Source organism: Nicotiana tomentosiformis, chromosome 2, assembly GCF_000390325.3.
Source record: "Nicotiana tomentosiformis chromosome 2, ASM39032v3, whole genome shotgun sequence".
NCBI classification, from domain to species: Eukaryota; Viridiplantae; Streptophyta; class Magnoliopsida; order Solanales; family Solanaceae; genus Nicotiana; species Nicotiana tomentosiformis.
The window spans coordinates 113,717,739-113,735,890 of NC_090813.1; the positions used below are offsets into that span (position 1 = coordinate 113,717,739).

Genomic DNA, 18,152 nt, shown 5'->3' on the forward strand with positions numbered 1-18,152 from the left:
CATCGGTTTAAATTTACATGACATATTTTATTTTATTAGTCCGTTTAAAAAAGAACAACAAATATTTATATTTGATAAATAATTCAATGTTAAACATTTTATTTTATCATTAAGGAAAAGCTTTTATCGTTGCACAAATACCATAACCTCGCAAAGTTATTTCCTCTTAAGCCAATAAAAACATAAATTTAAATTATTTATTTTAATTTCATGCTGAGGCAAACTATACCTCATATGCAGGAAGTAAATTATTACTACACAATAATTCATTTATTATTAATTATTTATTTATTTATACGCTAACTAGCAAAAGAAGCTTATATTATAGTCGTCCGAGCTCGAAGCAGAAGCTTCCACGATCCTTCGAGAACCTCCAAGGATAACATGTCCTAATACTATAATGTTGAGCTGTCAAGTAGAAAGTCCCTTTGACTATATTTGACTAAAACATCAAATAATCAAACTTTTCCACACGTGGCATACAATCTGGCTAACTCGTGTGCAGTCAGTGTTCCAGCCACATCCCCCAAAAGGAAACTATATAAATACGCACACACTCTATCCCCGTTTGACTCATCAGCACCACCTTATCCATGTCAAACATTAACTACTTCGAATTTAAGGACAATAGATTCTCTCAAGAATCTAGACCCGTACAAGATTCTCAACTTCAAGAGAGTAAAAAATGTACCATCACCCACACATTGACACAAGACCAAGAGTCTTACTTTATGGTGTCAGCTCTCCGGAATGTGATCTCCGGCGCCGATGGACGGACGGACGGCGAAGGCGCAGCTCAGCTTTTAAGGGAAATTGAAAATGCAAGTGCAGCCACGTCAGCTTCCATATTGCCACGTAAGAGCATTGTGGAGCCAACTGCGTCAGCTACCACTTATCTAGCTTGTCACATTGGGAGTACTACTTCTTTTCACGTAAAGCGTGAGAATTTGGAGTTGCAGAAGGGAAGGAAAAGAAGAAGAAATACGAAGAAGGAATACAGAGGAGTGAGACAAAGGCCGTGGGGAAAATGGGCAGCAGAAATTCGAGACCCACATAAAGCGCAACGAGTTTGGCTTGGTACTTTTGTCACTGCTGAAGAAGCTGCTAGAGCTTATGACAAGAAGGCTGTTGAATTTAGAGGAGAAAAGGCCAAAACCAACTTCCCAATTTCAGAATATGCTACTACAGTTAGTACTGATCATAATAATAAATTGCCAATGGTAGTGGAAGATCAATTACAAGTCCAAAACGGGTTGTACAATGGAGAGGTAAAAGTGGAAGGTGATGATAATGGTGAAAGCAGTACGCAAAATGGTGATGATTTTTGGGACACGTTGGAAGATGATGGACTTGTCAAGTGGATAACCAAAGATATGTCGCTCTGATGTTTCTATGGTTTGTCTTATCTGGGAACGCTGTTTCTTTTTCCTTGTTTGTCTTTTTCTTCTTTTTCCCGCTTGTTTTTTAAGAAAATTATGTTGTTGAGTATTTTTTGTGGTTATAAGTAGTAGAGTTGCAATTATTTCAATTTTTATGAGAAAAAACAAGAGGTGACTCGGATTTCTTTTTTCAACTTTTTTTAATAAAAATCAATTTAGCATTAAAAAGAGTTTTTTCTGATATTTGATTGAAAGAAAAATTCAAAACATTAGTTTTCTAGTGAACTGAGCCAACTTTTGTACAAGTATTATTATGCCATTAAAAATAAAGACTACACTACATGTATGAAAAAGGTCCGAATTTCAAGGATTTAGACCCGTACAAGATTACATAGTTATTTAATATATAAACGTCACAACAGATATTTATGAAGGAGTCATCATCACCAATGTGTGAACAATAGTTAAAAATATGAAGTTCTCAGTAATTGTGGATTCACACTAGTGATCGGCATTGCGCAAGGATACTTGTTTACCCTAATTTTGTATAAGCTAATCAGCATATAATACAAAATAGGTCATATGATGTACTTTATTTGCTAACAATACTATGAAAATTGACGAAACCAGTGATGGTGTAAATCAAAAGCGTGAATGGTGGAGAAGCGCTTAAGAAATAAGGGTCTTAGAATAAGTAAAAGTAAAAATGACGATGTGCATTGCAAATTTAGCCAGCATAAGAGCAGTGAAGTAAAAGTGAGATTAAACGGAATTGTGGCGCTTAAATGTAAATAATTTAGTAGGCTCACTGGTCCAGAAAAATTATACGATAAATGAAAATGCTACACACATAGTCAAAATACGATGGTTAAAATAAAAAGAAAATATTACTAAAAATTACTTGATAATAGGATATCGACCAAACAGACGCGGATCCAGAATTATAAGACTATGATGCATTACTAATGTTTACGATATAAGTTTTGCTGATATCTAAAGAAATAAACTCCACACTTGGTAAATTTAAATTTTTATTTTATATTATTAATATTATCAATTTTAAATAATTATTAAAATAATATAATTTTAAATCGATTCGATTTTTACTATATTAAAATAAAAAGGAAAAGCAAAATGCTAATGACAAATTAATGCAGCAAATGTTGAAACTTATTCAAGTTTTAGCTCAAAAAGAAGCACAAAAATATCCAAAAGCCTTATAGCATATGACTAATTCTTTATATGTGAATTGCTTAGCAAAACCAAACTATCTTTAGTATTAAAAATATGATTAAGCAAGTCTTATCATGCAACTTAGATATGTTACTCCACCCGTTCTAAAAATAATGACCCCTTTCTATATTTAGAAATAATTTTGCCTTAATGAGAAGCTTTTATAACCACACAATACTCTGGGGCCTTTTTTGACTTGTTTAGGACCACAAATTTCAAAAGTCTTTATATTTTCTTAAACTCCATGCTCAGTCAAATAGGTTCACATAAATTGGAACGGAGGAATTAAAACAAACTCAGAGTAGTTCAAGATAAAAACAAATCTCAACTTATAGTAATAAAGCAGAAAAAAGAAAGAGAAGAAAATAAAAGAAAAGAAAAGGTAAAAACAAAATAAAATATGTGGCCATAGGATCTGAACCTAGGGACCCAACATCGATTTTAGACCATGGGTTCACATTGCACTACACATTAAAATCTTCACAAAACTATATAGAAATTCTAGTTTATGGCTCCAAATTAAATAGGATGGATCCGCCACTAACCAAAGTGAGTGCAAATTCAAGTAGAGGCTTCTAAGCTTCGTTCTAGAACCTTCGAGGATTACAATGTCCGAATTCCCGAATACGAGGATGTTGCGCTGTCAAGTGCGACGACCTAGTATTGATTATATTTGACGTAATTCTGAATCTTCTGAAAGAGCCAAGTTAATAAAAGCTCAATTCACTGAACTTCCTCAGTATTACGTGGCTCAGCAATTCCGTCCTCCTACACATGGCATACAGTCTGGCTAACCTCGTGTGATATTACTCGTCCTACTCCAAATGGATTATCTGAGTATAGACTATAGAGTTTATCTTATATACATTTATGATTGTATTTTTTTTTATAGCTTCACTTTACAAATTGTTAATGTCATATAGATATATAAGTTTTATCATTGACGCCGGGTTATTGAATTTCGCACAATAGGTCATATATTCAATCAACACAAGTCATTTACATTAATTCTTTCTCATAATAAATAATGCTAATCTGAAATTAATATTTTAAATGTTGTCAGAATAAGTTATTCTGCTCTTTATATTATTAATTACTGCACAATAATTTATTTATTAATATTATTATTCATCAAATAACCAACTTTTACATTTTAATCCCATATAGTAGTACTTTCTCATATTTTCAAATTATCTGTTGTAATTTTATAAAAATAGATATCTCAAATTATATGTTATTTTAGAAGTTTAAGACTAAATTAATTATATTTTTAAATTTTATTCTTAGTATTAATTGTTCTTAAAAATTATAAATACATTAATCATGAGTAAGTATTTTATGAAGAGGGATTATATCATAAAATATAAATAAGGAAAAAATAATCAAAAATCTTTTCTGAACGTATAAAAAAAAAGAGAAATTTGAGAGTGGAGAGTAATTAGTTTGTAAACCGTAAAAACAGCAGATAAAGAAGCTTTCTATATATAGTGTGTGGAAACTGGAGAGGAAGCGTCTATGGTCCTTCCAGAAAGTTCCGATGATTACATGTCCGAAGTACAAGAATGTTGCGCTGTCAAGTGGATAGCCCTTTTACTATATTCGCCTACAAAGGGCCAAGTCTTCCAAATAGGCACGTCAATATCTGCTGACATAAGTAATCAAAACTATTCCACACGTGGCATACAATCTGGTTAACCCCGTGTGCACGTGTTCCAGCCACATCCCCAAAAAGGAAATATACATATAAATACGCACACACTCCATCATCATCAGCACCACTCTATCCATGTCAAACATTAACTACTTCGAATTTAAGGACAATAGATTCTCTAAAGAATCTAGACCCGTACAAGATTCTCAACATCAAGAGAATAAAAAATGTAGCATCACCCACAAATTGACACAAGACCAAGAGTTTTACTTTATGGTGTCAGCTCTCCGGCATGTGATCTCCGGCGCCGATGGACGGACGGACGGCGAAGGCGCAGCTCAGCTTTTAAGGGAAATTGAAAATGCAAGTGCAGCCACGTCATTGCCACGTAGGAGCATTGTGGAGCCAACTGCGTCAGCTACCACTTATCTAGCGTGTCGTACTTCTTTTCATGTAAAGCCTGAGAATTTGGAGTTGCAGAAGGGAAGGAAAAGAAGGAGAAATACGAAGAAGGAATACAGAGGAGTGAGACAAAGGCCGTGGGGAAAATGGGCAGCAGAAATTCGAGACCCACATAAAGCGCAACGAGTTTGGCTTGGTACTTTTGTTACTGCTGAAGAAGCTGCTAGAGCTTATGACAAGAAGGCTATTGAATTTAGAGGAGAAAAGGCCAAAACCAACTTTCCAATTTCAGAATATGCTACTACAGTTAGTAGTACTGATCATAATAATAAGTTGCCAATGGTAGTGGAAGAATTACAAGTCCAAAACGGGGTGAGTAATGGAGAGGTAAATGTGGCAGGTGATGATTTTTGGGACACGTTGGAAGAGGATGGACTTGTCAAGTGGATAACCAAAGATATGTCGCTCTGATTTTTCTATTAAGTTTATGGTTTGTCTTATCTGGGAACGCTGTTTCTTTTTCCTTGTTTTTCTTTTTCTTTTTTTCCCCGCTTGTTTTTTAAGTCTGTTCTTTTGTTTTTCAGCTTTTTGGGTGGGTACGTAGTTTGGAGTAGTAGGAAAATTATGTTGTTGAGTATTTTTTGTAGTTATAAGTAGTAGAGTTGCAATTATTTCAATTTTTATGAGAAAAAACAAGAGGTGACTCGGATTTCTTTTTTCAACTTTTTTTAATAAAAATCAATTTAGCATTAAAAAGAGTTTTTTCTGATATTTGATTTAACATAGAGTTAAGAAAGAAAAATTCAAAACATAAAGTAACTATGCGTAAATATTTAAGTATAGTAACTTTCTAGTGAACTGAGCCAACTTTTGTACAAGTATGCCATTATAAATAAAGATTATATGTAGGAAAACGGTCCGAATTTCAAGATTAAATCGAAAAAAAATAGGACAACAGATTATCGGTTTTGGTTTTTGTGAGGACGTTTGATCTTTTCTTTAACAAATTGTCTCAGAAATTAGTAGACGTTAACTGTTATGGCCATACTGAAGCATATTTGCAAGTACGAATCCATAGCAACGAAAATGGAATTCTTGAAAAGAGTTCATACTATGTCTTTATATTCCTTTCAACAGCGAGATATATCGTGTCTTTCCGCCGTCACATTCGATGTAGTAGCGCCATATCAAGAAACATGCCATGCTCTGATCCAAATTTAATTGTCGAAAGATCCCTTTTTACTCGTGACCGTTTGGCTATAGATTTTGTCAAATACATGTTTGTTCTTAAATTTTATCTATATTTTGACAAATTTCAAAATCCAAAACCCAAATCTCAAAATCAGCTTGGCCTAAATTATTACTATTATATTTTTTTTAAATTATCCCAAACTTTTATATTTTATAAAATAGCCCACAATTTGTTATTTTGTAACAATGTTGATTTGTTTTTTCGGTCATCTGATATTGTATTATGTAGTTCATTGTATAAAAATGATAATTTTATACCAAATTTATTTATGTTCAGGATTATAATTTGTGATAATGATAATGAATGTTATTGATATTTTGTACCAAATTTATTTATGTTCAAAACTATGATTTGTGATAATAATAATAATGAATATTATTGATAAAGGTATTGTTAGACATTTGTAATAGTTTTTAAAACTTGTGGATATAAGTCAAGTTTCATATTTATTTATTTTAAAATAAAATATATTTGAAAACTGATGTCCCAACACATTTTCATCTTCAAACCAAACTTCACCCAAATCAAATTTTTCAAAATAAATTTATAAATCTATCTTAAACATCCGGCAAACTTCACATAAAGTTGAAATGACGAAAGTGCCACCTAATAAAAACTTTAGGACAAACTTAAATTTACTAAGATTTTTAGATGCCGCGTGAATAATGTCCAAAAACGCAAGCTAAATTGATGAAAAGCAACCAAGCGAAAAGGAGCTGAAATTTTTTTGCAGATAACATCCGCGCACAGGTTTTAATTTCAAATCTCAGCAGCTAAACCACAACTTAGTAAATCCATATTTCGGACAAAATTGAGAGGATCACTATAATCACCAACCAGTTATCTAAGTCCAAATTAAGTTATTTTCAGAAGCCGTAAATGGAAGAAGGTACCAAAACTAGCTTGAATGTCCCACTGACAAATATTCTCAAAAACAGATCCTTCCCTATCAAGATCTCTAAACCATGCAGTCTGCTCATCCCGTGGTTTTTGTCCCACTGATGGTTTGCTTTGCCACGTATATTTGTTTCACCTTAGTAGATGGAAAGCCCTTTTCTGCACCCAAAGACTGATTTCTGCCATGGAAACCCATTCTGCGATGGGACCAATCATTTCCAGCCATATTTCTTTGATACATCCCACCACCCCTGTGATAGTTATAGCCTGCAGATTGACTCTGCTGAGCAGATGTATTCTTCTGTTGGGATTGTGTTTTGAAACCACTGCTGCCCGGCTCTTTACCGTTGTTGCTAACGCCGTTTCTGAGAGTATCATTTTTGCCAATATCTGCATTAACACATCCGGAGGAGCTTTGACTGACAAGACTCTGAGTAGAACCACCAGTAGCCCCAGACTTAGAAGAATGTACAAGGCCCAATTCATCAGGAAACTGAGCTGCATTGGCATCTGTTGCAACTGTAAAACTGGGGGTACCATCAGAGGCTTCAGAAGGATGAGACTCCAAGAACCTATTAGTATTCAATGACTGATCCACAGAATGACCGTGCCCAAATTTAGAAGGCAATGCGCCTTCAGCTTGCTGCTGCAAGGGATGAGAGATGGGAACAGAATGAAGAGGTGACGCAGGGACATGAGACCAGCGAGCTTGGACTGGCATTTCAGGTGCAGACTGAGTAGAAACCAAAGCAAAGTACAATGTTATATACGAGTACTACTTGCACCAATAGATCACATAACAAAAATCTAGAGCACTACACCAAAAAAAAAAAAAAAAAAAAACAGTATAATCCCACAAGTGGGATCCGAAGGTAGTGTATACGCATAGCTTACCCCTACCCTGTTTCTGATATCCCCCGGCTCATCTAGAGCATTACAGATTCCATATTTTAAGGAACAACTCAATAGTTCCGGCAAGTGTATCATGTAAAAAAAACAAAGATTGTGCAAAAGTTACATCCCAAGAAATGAAGACAGTTAAAACATGTATTCTCCACCACAAATGGGAGAACAATCTTAATTTTTTTACATAATACACTTGCCAGAACTTACTGATTTACTCCTTAAAATATGGAATCTGCAATGCTCTAGATGAGCCGAGGATATATCGGAAACAACCTCTCTACTTTCACCCGGTAGGGGAAGGTAATGTGTACGTAGACCTTTACCCCTACTTGGTAAAGATAGAGAGGTTGTTTTCGATATACCCTCCGCTCATCTAGAGCATTACAGATTCCATATTTTAAGGAACAATTCTATTCACATGCCCTCCTTTTTGTCTTTTTCCCCCCTATCAGGGGAGAAAATAGGGGGGGGGGGAAGGGGGTGTTAATCCAACAGATCAACTCACATGCTGATGGAATCGCATTCCTTACCTGGAATGGAGATACATCAAACATGGCTAAAGGAGAAGCCATGGGCATAATTGGTGAAGCAGGGCCAAGATGCTGGATGGTAGCAGGCATATTTGATAAATTCCGCTGAGAACCAGCCATATTTACGTTATTCATATCCCCCTCAGTGATGCCCATTGCGGAGGATGAGGGTGTGTGCTTCCAATCAGGCTGCTTTCCAGAAGGTAAATAAGTGGTACCCATAAAGCTCAATCCAACCTGGCCATACTGTCCAACTGGTGCAAAATGATTATAGACCACCATGTGTGGTGGACCTTGAACCCCAGGGATACCTCCGGGTGGGCCTATGAAAGGGCCAGTAAACCCTGCTGGATGACCGTAGAATGAGTCCAACGTAGAATGGCATTGCTGCCATGCACCAAGTGGACCTGAACTAGACACAGTAGCCTTCTGTGACTGTGATTGGGAGCCACCCAACTCTTTATGTGGACCAAAGGCAAAAATAGGACCACCTAACACAGGATTCATCTCATAGAAAGGAAAATGTGACGGTGGGCCACCAGGAAAATGAGATAGGATTTGGCTCGAAGAATTCTGGGGACTTGGCAGGGGCTGCCACAATGATATCGGAGGAGTTTCAACATTGAGATCAGCAGGAAGAGATACGCTAAGAGACTCTTCTGCCCTTGATTGGCTGCTCAATTGCTGATCACCTGCCATACAATACAGACTGATTAATAAAGGTTACTGACAGAACAATCAAATGATAAACAAAGCACATTGGGATATTTCAACCATCGTACCTTCAAAGGTTTTAGCTTCTGAAATAGCAGAGCCTAGTCCATTCCCGACAATTTCATCACTGCTGATAGCTGCTACAGCAACAGCAGAAGCAGCTGCTTCAGCTTCAGCCTCACAATCTTGTACATTTACACATGAACCATTTGCACGTTTGTCTTTCTCAAAGAAAAGGGTACAATCACTCTCATCTGGAGAAATGTTACGGGAAATTTGTACTTCAGCTCGATTAGATCCTGGAGCTCCAATCCCATGTGAAACAACACGACTACTAGTATGAAGGACTGTTGGGGAAGTAACAGCACCTATTAAACGGTGGATTAGATTATCCGAACAATATAATGATAACTCAATAATACATGCATATGATATGACAAGGAGGGTTACCAAATTGAATTTTCTCGCCAGCAAGCAGGGAGTTAATTGGACTTGCAGCAGAAGAAAAAGATTTGTCCTTTGTTAAGATGGATGATGATGGTAAGATGGGCTCAGTGACTGCACCACCATGAGCTCCAACAGAAGCTGCATGTGCTTCAAACCTGGCAGGGTTCATAGCCTCTTCAAGTTGGCTCTGCGACAAGGCCATAACCTATGCCAAAGTGAGTCAGAAAATTTCTCAGAGCCAATGATTGCAGCAATAATGACCCACAAAGAATATAGATCCCATAGCCAACACAGTAATAAACAAAAGACTAACGAGCAATAACACCACCAATAACTAAAGATTAAAATATGTGAATATCCAGTACCATTTATGAAAAAGCAGATGATAAAATCCAGTAACAAAATAAGGCATTATTTAGCTGATGTTCCAAGAAAGAAATCATGGCGGACTTCTGGCCCAAATATAGCCAAATATGTTATGATACCATATCAATAATTTGGAAAAGAATAGTCACTCCATTAATTTTAGGTTTGCAGGAGGAAAACTAATAGTAGAGAGGAAAACAAAGCTGCGAAGACATATTTTGAAATGGCAGATTAGAACTGGTGAATCCCGCAAATAAAATGCTAGCACAGAAAAACTTTTGGAGGCATAGGTGAGCAATGGAACTGTGTCGTTTACTATCGAGCTAGCAAAACCAGCGTTAAACTTTTCATTGGACATCTCATCAAAGTATAATTTGAACGACAGAAATGACAGTGATCTAACTGGAAGTGGTTCCTGACTGCATAAAACATCACAGATAATTAGGTGGACTAAAACCGACAAAAGAAAACACCTGTTGATTGATCTGTGCACTACCCCATGAGTTTAGAGGTGATGATGTAGCATTCTCTGTATTCTTCTTGCTCTCAAACATCAGGCCTGGCTCAAGGTCATCTCCACCAGCAGAAACAACACTACCAGAGGTGGTTTGGAGCAACCTGTCGAAGTAAATGAATAACATACTGATAAGCATTTCAGGAGGACAAGAGGTTCTTTTGCTATGATTTTGCCAATAGAACACACATACTTGGCAGTATAAAATTGTTTATCAGGCTGAGATCCATTGCTCCCTGAAGGTGTTCCAATTGGAGCTAGTGGCTGTGACACCACGGTAGTAAATCCAGTGGACACATTCTTATAAGCAGATATGTGCGCCTCTGAAGCAATAATATCTGAATAATTATTCTTATTCTGTGTTTCTCCACCCACAGATGCAAAGATTTTATTTGGGCTAGTTGTGACTGCAATACTTTGTCTAGTGGTCCGAGGTTTGCGTGGAGGCTGAAAACATGATTAAGAAAAGGTTAAGATATAACATGGCATAAATATCAACAGGTAAAAATGAATGGATAACTCGCCAAAACCTTAGAAACACGGGATTTCGCCTTGATCTCTTTTTCTCTTTGTTCTCGCCGATCATTCAGCATTTGCCTCTTAGACCTGACTTCAATAAAGTCATCTTCATCGCTAGGTGCTTCTATGCCAGGCTGTTTAAAAACACGTACAACACCACTCTGCAACGGGGCATCAACATCCTCCTCGGATATGTTCCTTTTTAGATTTCCCTCGCCAGCGTGTGAAGTATTCTGACTTTTGTGCAGCACAGCCTTTCTGTCATCTTTGCTTGGCTTGTTACTGGAATCAACCTCATGAGAAGCAACATTTGCTGACATAGGATCAAACTCTACATTTTGCTTCGGTAGCTTACTAGAGAAGGATCCTCTCTTTGATCCACTTTTTGCAATAATCACTGTAGCAAATTTCCCACCGTGATTTAAATTTTCACCAAGACCAGAGTCATTAGAAAAAACCATGTTGGATGATTGCCTGCTATCTGAATTTTCCCGGATTCGAAACTCAGTTCGCTGAACTGTTCGACGAGGCCGCCTCTGAAATCTACTTGACTCAGAATAAGGACCATCAGAAGTTGGAAAAGATGACCTCAACCCAGAACCTTTTACAGCATACGTGAATCTTTTACCCTTATTGCCGTATGCTTGGCCTTGAGCCCTGCCCCCAGCATAATTTTTCTCATTAGAAACTGACTGAGTTGATGGCAGCACAGAGGACTGCTTGCCATCAGAACCCTTCCCCTTAGATGGCTGCACATGCCTATCAGCATTAGTCAAGCCCCTAGCCTCAGCTTGAAGAGCTAACTCTGAGATAAGCTTTCTATCACCAGCACCTGCAATCCCGGTAATATTGGCTGTAAGAGCTTTGCTTTCTGCACTTCCTTGTGCTGGCTTACTGTCATTATGTCCTCCAGGCCTCAATACAGAAGCATGTTCTTGATTTGCTGAAAGAGATTGAACATTGTCTTTCATCACACTCAGAGTAGAAGCATCTAGAGCAGGCTGGGGAGGCACAGAACCACCGGAGTTCTGACTGGTGTTGTAATGAGCCTGCACATTGGGCTGACCAAAAGACATTGACTGAGCAGTGATTGGCATAATCCCTTGTGAGACAGTAGATGAATACCTGAGCTGACCAAATTGGAAGATGGGAGGCTGTGATGGATGTATATGGGTAAGGGATGGACCAACTGGTGGATGTAGATGAAGAGGCATTTGAATGGAACCAATTTGGATGGCTGGTACTGGAGAAGGTATTAAAGAAGGACCAGAAAACAGCCCAAACTGAAGCTTAACAGATAAATCAGGCTGACTAGAAGATGTTAAACTTGACACACTAGTCTGACCAACAGAAGATGGAGTGCCAAGGGATGAGAAAGTTTGCTGAGCACATAGGCTAGGGCCACAATACACATCAACGCCATCCAATAGATTTGAGGCTGCGGCACCGTGAGGTTCAGTACTCACTCTAAACTCAGATTCTTGCACAATTTTTTCAGTTTCTTGGACCCTGTCAGAGGAGCTATCCAAACTAGCCCCAGGGGGGGGCTCAACAGGGTGAAGGCACTTTTCATCAACTTGAACCCCATATACCGATCCACCTTCAGAGGTTTCAGGTCTATCAAATACACTTTCTTCATTCCTTGAATTCCTCTCAAAATCATCACTTGGTATTGCAACTTCGACACCCTCATCAAAGCCCAAAACCAAGTTATCCAATTTGTGAGATGATTCTTCCTCGCCTAATTGGAGATCTTCAAATTCTTGGTTCAGGTCAGGATTCTCATCATCTGCTTCACGCACTTCATCCTCTTCCCTATAACCATCTTCATCCTCATCATACTCTTCTTGCTGCTGCAACTCAGCATTATCTTCCACATTCCAGTCTTCATCCTCAATAGCAGAGATAGAACTGGAAGCCGTCTTCATCGCATCTTTTGCAGAATTATCATTTAAGAGAGCACATTCATATGCAGAGAGACTTACATTTTTTCCTTCTGCGGAAACAGATACCGAACGAGAATCTCCAGATTCATCCAATTCATCATGAGAGAGATGAGGCGGAGAGTTCGGAGGGCTTGTAACAGATAGAGAAGACTGTGAATCACACCTTGGGCTTATATCTTTATTCAGTTTAGTAACTTCTGCAAGAGTACTCTCCTGCAGGGGAGCAACATGTTCAGATAGATGGCCACCAAGATAGCTTGTCTGCCTCGTAGAGTCACCTCCTCGATGATGAGCATAATGGCTTTCATTGTCAATAAGGTTCGACGAACCAGGATGATCGTTCATACTCCTGAAAGTTCTCTGCATAGTAGAGAGTACAGGTGGAGGAAGCACACGTGGCTGTCTCACAGAATGCCTAGACTTACCATAGGAATAAGGTTCATCTGCTTCAGAATTTTGATATAGCCGATCTGAGTAAGGAAAGCGTGTACTGCCACGAGAACGAGCTTGCCCCCAACCAATATCACCATACCTATCTGAAAGATTATCATGAAATTCTGTGTCCATGTCCCTGTTCCTGGTGTATGGATCAGCATCCATAGGAAGGTTCCACCTATGCTCTTTCCGATGGCCAAATTCATCTGTATATCCTTCTCGTCCACCTTTGGCATAACTACCAGAAGCCAAATATCCAGCTCCTCCTGAAAAATCTTTTCGGGGAGCTGCTCTGCCTCCAGCAGATGCATCCCTTCTTGGACTATGATGGCCAATATCTTGGTCCTGTAGATACATTGATGAGTTACTTCCATTCTCAAGTGCATCCCCTCTCCACGAATTAATAGGTCTTCCTCTGTCCGGAAAATTTGAAAAATTCTCTCGAGAGGAATAGTGCTGGGAACTTACATCAGCAGATCTGCTTAAGACAGGGATGTCAAAAGATGCTGAAGTTGTTAAACGTTCCACCATTCTTTCACTCTCATCCCAATTATCCACATCAGCTGCCCCTGAAACATCAATTTCCTTGTTCATGGCAGATATTTTGTCATCGGTGGTGACAACTAAAGTATCAGTTTTTGGCCCTTCAGCCTGCCTCTTGGCTATCTTGGCCTCCAATTCCAGAAGCTTTAGTTTAGCAGCCTGCTTCCTCCTTTCTTCCTCCATGACAATCCTCATTTTCTCTTCCTCTCTAGCAATTCTCTGCTCTTCAGCTCTTCTAACTGCATCAAGCCGCTCTTGCTCTGCCCTCCAAGCAGCTTCTCGTGCTTCATCTTCCAATTTTCGTCGACGCTCTTCCTCTTCCCTAATCACTCTCTGTCTCTCCTCTTCCTCCCTTCGAGCTTGCTCCAATGCTCTTTCTTGTTCTTCCATAATTCTTTGTCGCTCAAGCTCTTGCATCTTTTGAACTCGTTCCAGTTCAGCCTCAAAGGATTCTCGGACAGGGTCATAAAAATCAGTCTGCTTAACCACATCCTTTTTTCTCTTGATCACCGCAGAAAGTCCTCCAGGAAAGAGATCCCTTTCATCAAATCCTGCAGATTCATAGTCTTTCAGGTATGGATCCTCTATGTATGGCCTTTCACCCCTTGAACAGGCACCTTTCTCCCTGCCCACATTCAGAACAGGATCAGTCATAGAAAGTGATTTCCCAACGGATGCAAATGAAGGTTTTGACCCGGAGTTGTTCTGAAAGCCATCGCGCTTGAATCTGCTGGACAGTTCACTACCAAGGCGATCTTGAGTCATGTGCTCAACCCCTCGACTATTGGATGATTCTGTTGCATGATTCCACCGTTGTCTGTTGTCAGTAACAATACCCGTGTCTTTCCTTCCGTATGAATAATCCCGACTTCCAGTAAAACTTTCATCACGAGCGGTGTCCCCAAAATGTGGTGGGACATACTTGTTATCTTTCCCAAAATCTTTCTTTACAAAAGATTCCCTGGATCTAACAACATTCCTGTCATTGGCAATGTCTGGAGCTTTACCATCTCTAGGAAGGATTGAGTTCCTCCATGTGCTCCCTTCCCTCCCTTCTCTACTAGGTATTCTCACATCCCTGCTATAGGTGTCACCTCTCAGGGGATCAATGGTAAACCCATTCCCAGTCTGAGCCTCTCTAGGACCCCTCCTTTCAAATTGATTATGAGCAGTTTTATGGGGCAACACATTAGTTCGAGGCAGGTCAAAATCCCTGTCCCAATAATTATCAACTTTTGAAATCCCAATATCTCTGCCCCTATCCGCAAATACGTGTCCAGTATCACGTTCATCATCAGCCCAATCAGACCTAGGATTCAACCGGACTAATGGAAGTGGCCCAGGAAAGAAATCTTCCTGCTTCCGAGGTTGATCCGCCCTACGAGCACTGCTCAAACCATGTCTTTCATACCCATTTACTGCAAGGCCATTTCCAGTTGCATGACATGAAGAGTGCCCATGAGGACGCATATCAACCACTGAACTCATGTTGTAACTGTCTCTCTGTTCGTCAGATGTTCCTTCACCAGATAGGTGCTTCTGCTTTTGATTCAAACCATCCTTTTGCTTGTTTGTCGGTCCAGACGAAGCAGGCAATGCAGCTTGAAGAGAAGGAAAATCCTCGCCTCTCAAAACGGAGACTTTCTCAGCAGTCAAAGGAAATGTTTTTGCAGGACCATTAACTGCAGTTCCAATTCCAATTCCAACTCCAATTCCACGAGCTGAAGGGGGCATATAGGATCCACTAACCTCGTTGTTGATGCCGTCAATATTATGCCCAGTCTGATCCAAACCATCAACAACAACCTGACCATCACTTCTCACATCTTTCTCTTGCAATGCAACAGCAGCAGCAGGTTTAGTCCAACCCATACCAGAGGAGGATGGCCTCGGTCCACTCCCTTGACCACCACCTCCCAATGCCCCACCGCCAGATCCTGATAAATCAAATTTCTCATGCTCTTTCCTCAATGAAGGCAAATTCAAGGGGGGTGGAACAGATAATTTCGCCCCAATTTTCTGCGTACTCCGATGCCGGGACAGAACAACCATACCTCCACCCCCACTACCAGGCCGACTGCGGCCCATCCCCCCGGCCTGGCCATAAGAACCACTATAAGATTTATTATCATGATGAGAAGTCTGTCCATATGATTTATTCAAATTCACAGAAACAAATTTGCTCCCAACGCCGCCATGATTGGCCATATCAGAACCCCACAACGCATCAAAAGTGTATATAACAATGTTTTCTCTAGCCCCCAAAAAAATGTTTATCGGCCCCCAAAATCTCACTGTAAAATGATCCAATAACAAAAACCCTAGGAACCCAAAAAAAATGAGAGTAGTAATAGTTTAATTGAGGATAAATTTATTATTACAGCTAATAAATCGAACAGAAGTATAGAACAGATGTTGAACAGTATTACAGGCTAGATTAGGGTATGGATGCAAAGCGGGTCGGAAACGGGTTGTTGGATCAGGTGAAAATGAGCAGGCAGGCGTAGGATAATGAGCTTACCTCCGACGGCGTAAGATATATGACGGCGATGTTTAACGTGCGCCGTGTATAGAGATTAGAGAGAGAGTGAATAACGTTAGAGAAGAAGCCCTACTACTGCTCTAGTCGTCGGACAACAGAAGAGAGAGAGAGAGATCACTTCTCTTCGTTTGGAGAGAGAAAATTGGGGTGAAACAATGAGCGGAACATTAGGGATTATTGTTTTGTCTTTTCCTTTTGTTCCCCAAACTTATTATCTAATTACATTTATCTCCACAATGTTTATTAGATTTCGTCAATGTCGGCCCTCGACTCCTTTACTAATTGGCATAGTTAAATCGATTAAATGCAAAATTGTTATGCATGGATTGTTAATTTGTTATCACTGAGAAGTGAAAAATGTAACATTAATTGTGCCGTGATCTATCATAGATAGCTATGCTGCCATTACTATTTTAATTTTTTTTTATATATAGATATAGAAATAGATATTTATTCTGCAAAATGCTACATTAATTTTATAAAATATTATACCAATATCAAACATTGTATATTTGTATTTAATACGCAAAAATTTAATAATACGAATCGTTATCTTGCAAACATACATTAAGTTAATCATACATAATATTATGGTGGAATTATTTTTTCTCATGCGGTCAGTTAAAAAATCTCTATTAAAATAACAACAAATATTTGAATAAACATAAAGTTTGGAAATCATATTTCCTTTTTTAAAAAATCAAACTTCTCTCCCAACGTTGTTGAAACTCGAAAGTTCTAAAACATAATTAAATTCAAACTTTAGCTAGCGGTCGAATTAAATAATTAACAAACATATACACTAAATGATTAGAGATGTGACTTCTTTCCGGAAAAAAAAAAGAGAGGTAAAAATTAATTAGTACACTTCATTTAATGTCATTCCAAAATGCATGAGTACTCAATGACATTCCTATTATGATTAATTAAGGATGTATTACACTTAAAATACAAAACAAAAAAAATAAGCGACATATTTTTGGTTCCCTAAATAAGAAGTAACAGAGTAAGAAAACAAGTGGTTGTATTTTGTTATTCGAGTCAATTTGTATGATGTTTTGGCAATGAGTTTTAGTTAGCTATCGCTACCAGTTGCATGTGGGCCGGTCCAGACCATAAACTGGCCAAGCGGGCCGGTCCTTAAATAAATGGGTCTACCGGTCCCGGGTTAAACGATTTTTTTGTATGAATCGGCCTGAAATTGGGCCCACTAAATCATGGTCCCGGGCTAAACGGGCTGAGGGTGGGGTTAAGTGGGCCCAACGGCTAAATATTAATTTTTTTAAAAAAAATTAAATAGAAATTAGAGACAAAAAGATGTTAAAAAAATATCTAAGGTGTTGATATTGTAAAGAGATATTCAAAGCAATGCCTTGTAATTCTATTATAGCATTAAAAAATATGGCAATATCTTTCTTAATCTTCTTTCCCCCTATGAAATGAGCACAATAAGGTGTTAGTACCACCATTGAGAAGAAAAAGAAACTAATCAAAGATGTGCCAAAATACAAGGTTCATGTGCATTAAACATTAAGTTTATGGGGTTTCTATATATTCATATGCAACAAACAAACTTTCATACATGTAATTCCATCTAGTTGGACAAGGTTTAGGAACCTTTTTTCTCTTAGACCACATTCATCACATCTTTTAAAATATTCTCTAAGTGTACTCCTACGGTTTGAATGAAAAAACCAGTTAACAGCCATTTTAACCTTTTTAAAATTATCATACCATCACCCAGAGTTAAATGGTAAATATGACAAATACACCTAACATGAAAAATACTACTAAATGCAGGATTTAGCGTAGTGGTAAGCAAGTCTATAGCATTCGTGTTATTAGTAGCATTATCCATTAAAACCGACATTATTTT

The 18,152-nt window shown here is 38.4% G+C and overlaps 2 protein-coding genes across 2 annotated transcripts; one reads left to right on the plus strand and one right to left on the minus strand.

The window, feature by feature from the left end:
- Positions 1-564: 564 nt before the first annotated feature.
- Positions 565-5,387, plus strand: LOC104085503 (uncharacterized). Its single transcript, XM_070193952.1, has 2 exons — positions 565-1,357; positions 4,365-5,387. The coding sequence occupies exons 1-2, from the start codon at positions 594-596 to the stop codon at positions 5,134-5,136; spliced, it is 1,536 nt and encodes a 511-aa protein (XP_070050053.1). The 5' UTR covers positions 565-593; the 3' UTR covers positions 5,137-5,387.
- Positions 5,388-6,716: 1,329 nt separating this feature from the next.
- Positions 6,717-16,445, minus strand: LOC104085508 (uncharacterized). The gene is made up of 7 exons (XM_009589564.4): positions 10,822-16,445; positions 10,485-10,738; positions 10,251-10,395; positions 9,415-9,616; positions 9,033-9,332; positions 8,251-8,942; positions 6,717-7,547 (listed from the first exon to the last, which is right to left on the minus strand). Exons 1-7 carry the CDS (start codon positions 15,940-15,942, stop codon positions 6,894-6,896), a joined length of 7,368 nt encoding a protein of 2,455 aa, XP_009587859.1. The 5' UTR covers positions 15,943-16,445; the 3' UTR covers positions 6,717-6,893.
- Positions 16,446-18,152: the final 1,707 nt, after the last annotated feature.

Bases quoted from the DNA above. Each gene is read 5' to 3' on its own strand.
- LOC104085503 (XM_070193952.1), top strand. From the start codon at position 594: ATGTCAAACATTAACTACTTCGAATTTAAGGACAATAGATTCTCTCAA. The intron at 1,358-4,364 runs GTGGATAACCAA...CATATAAATACG, and splicing joins GAAGATGATGGACTTGTCAA to CACACACTCCATCATCATCA.
- LOC104085508 (XM_009589564.4), bottom strand. From the start codon at position 15,942: ATGGCCAATCATGGCGGCGTTGGGAGCAAATTTGTTTCTGTGAATTTG. The intron at 9,617-10,250 runs GTGTTTTCTTTT...ACTTTGGCATAG, and splicing joins GTGCACAGATCAATCAACAG to GTTATGGCCTTGTCGCAGAG. The intron at 8,943-9,032 runs GTACGATGGTTG...ATTGTATGGCAG, and splicing joins AGAAGCTAAAACCTTTGAAG to GTGATCAGCAATTGAGCAGC.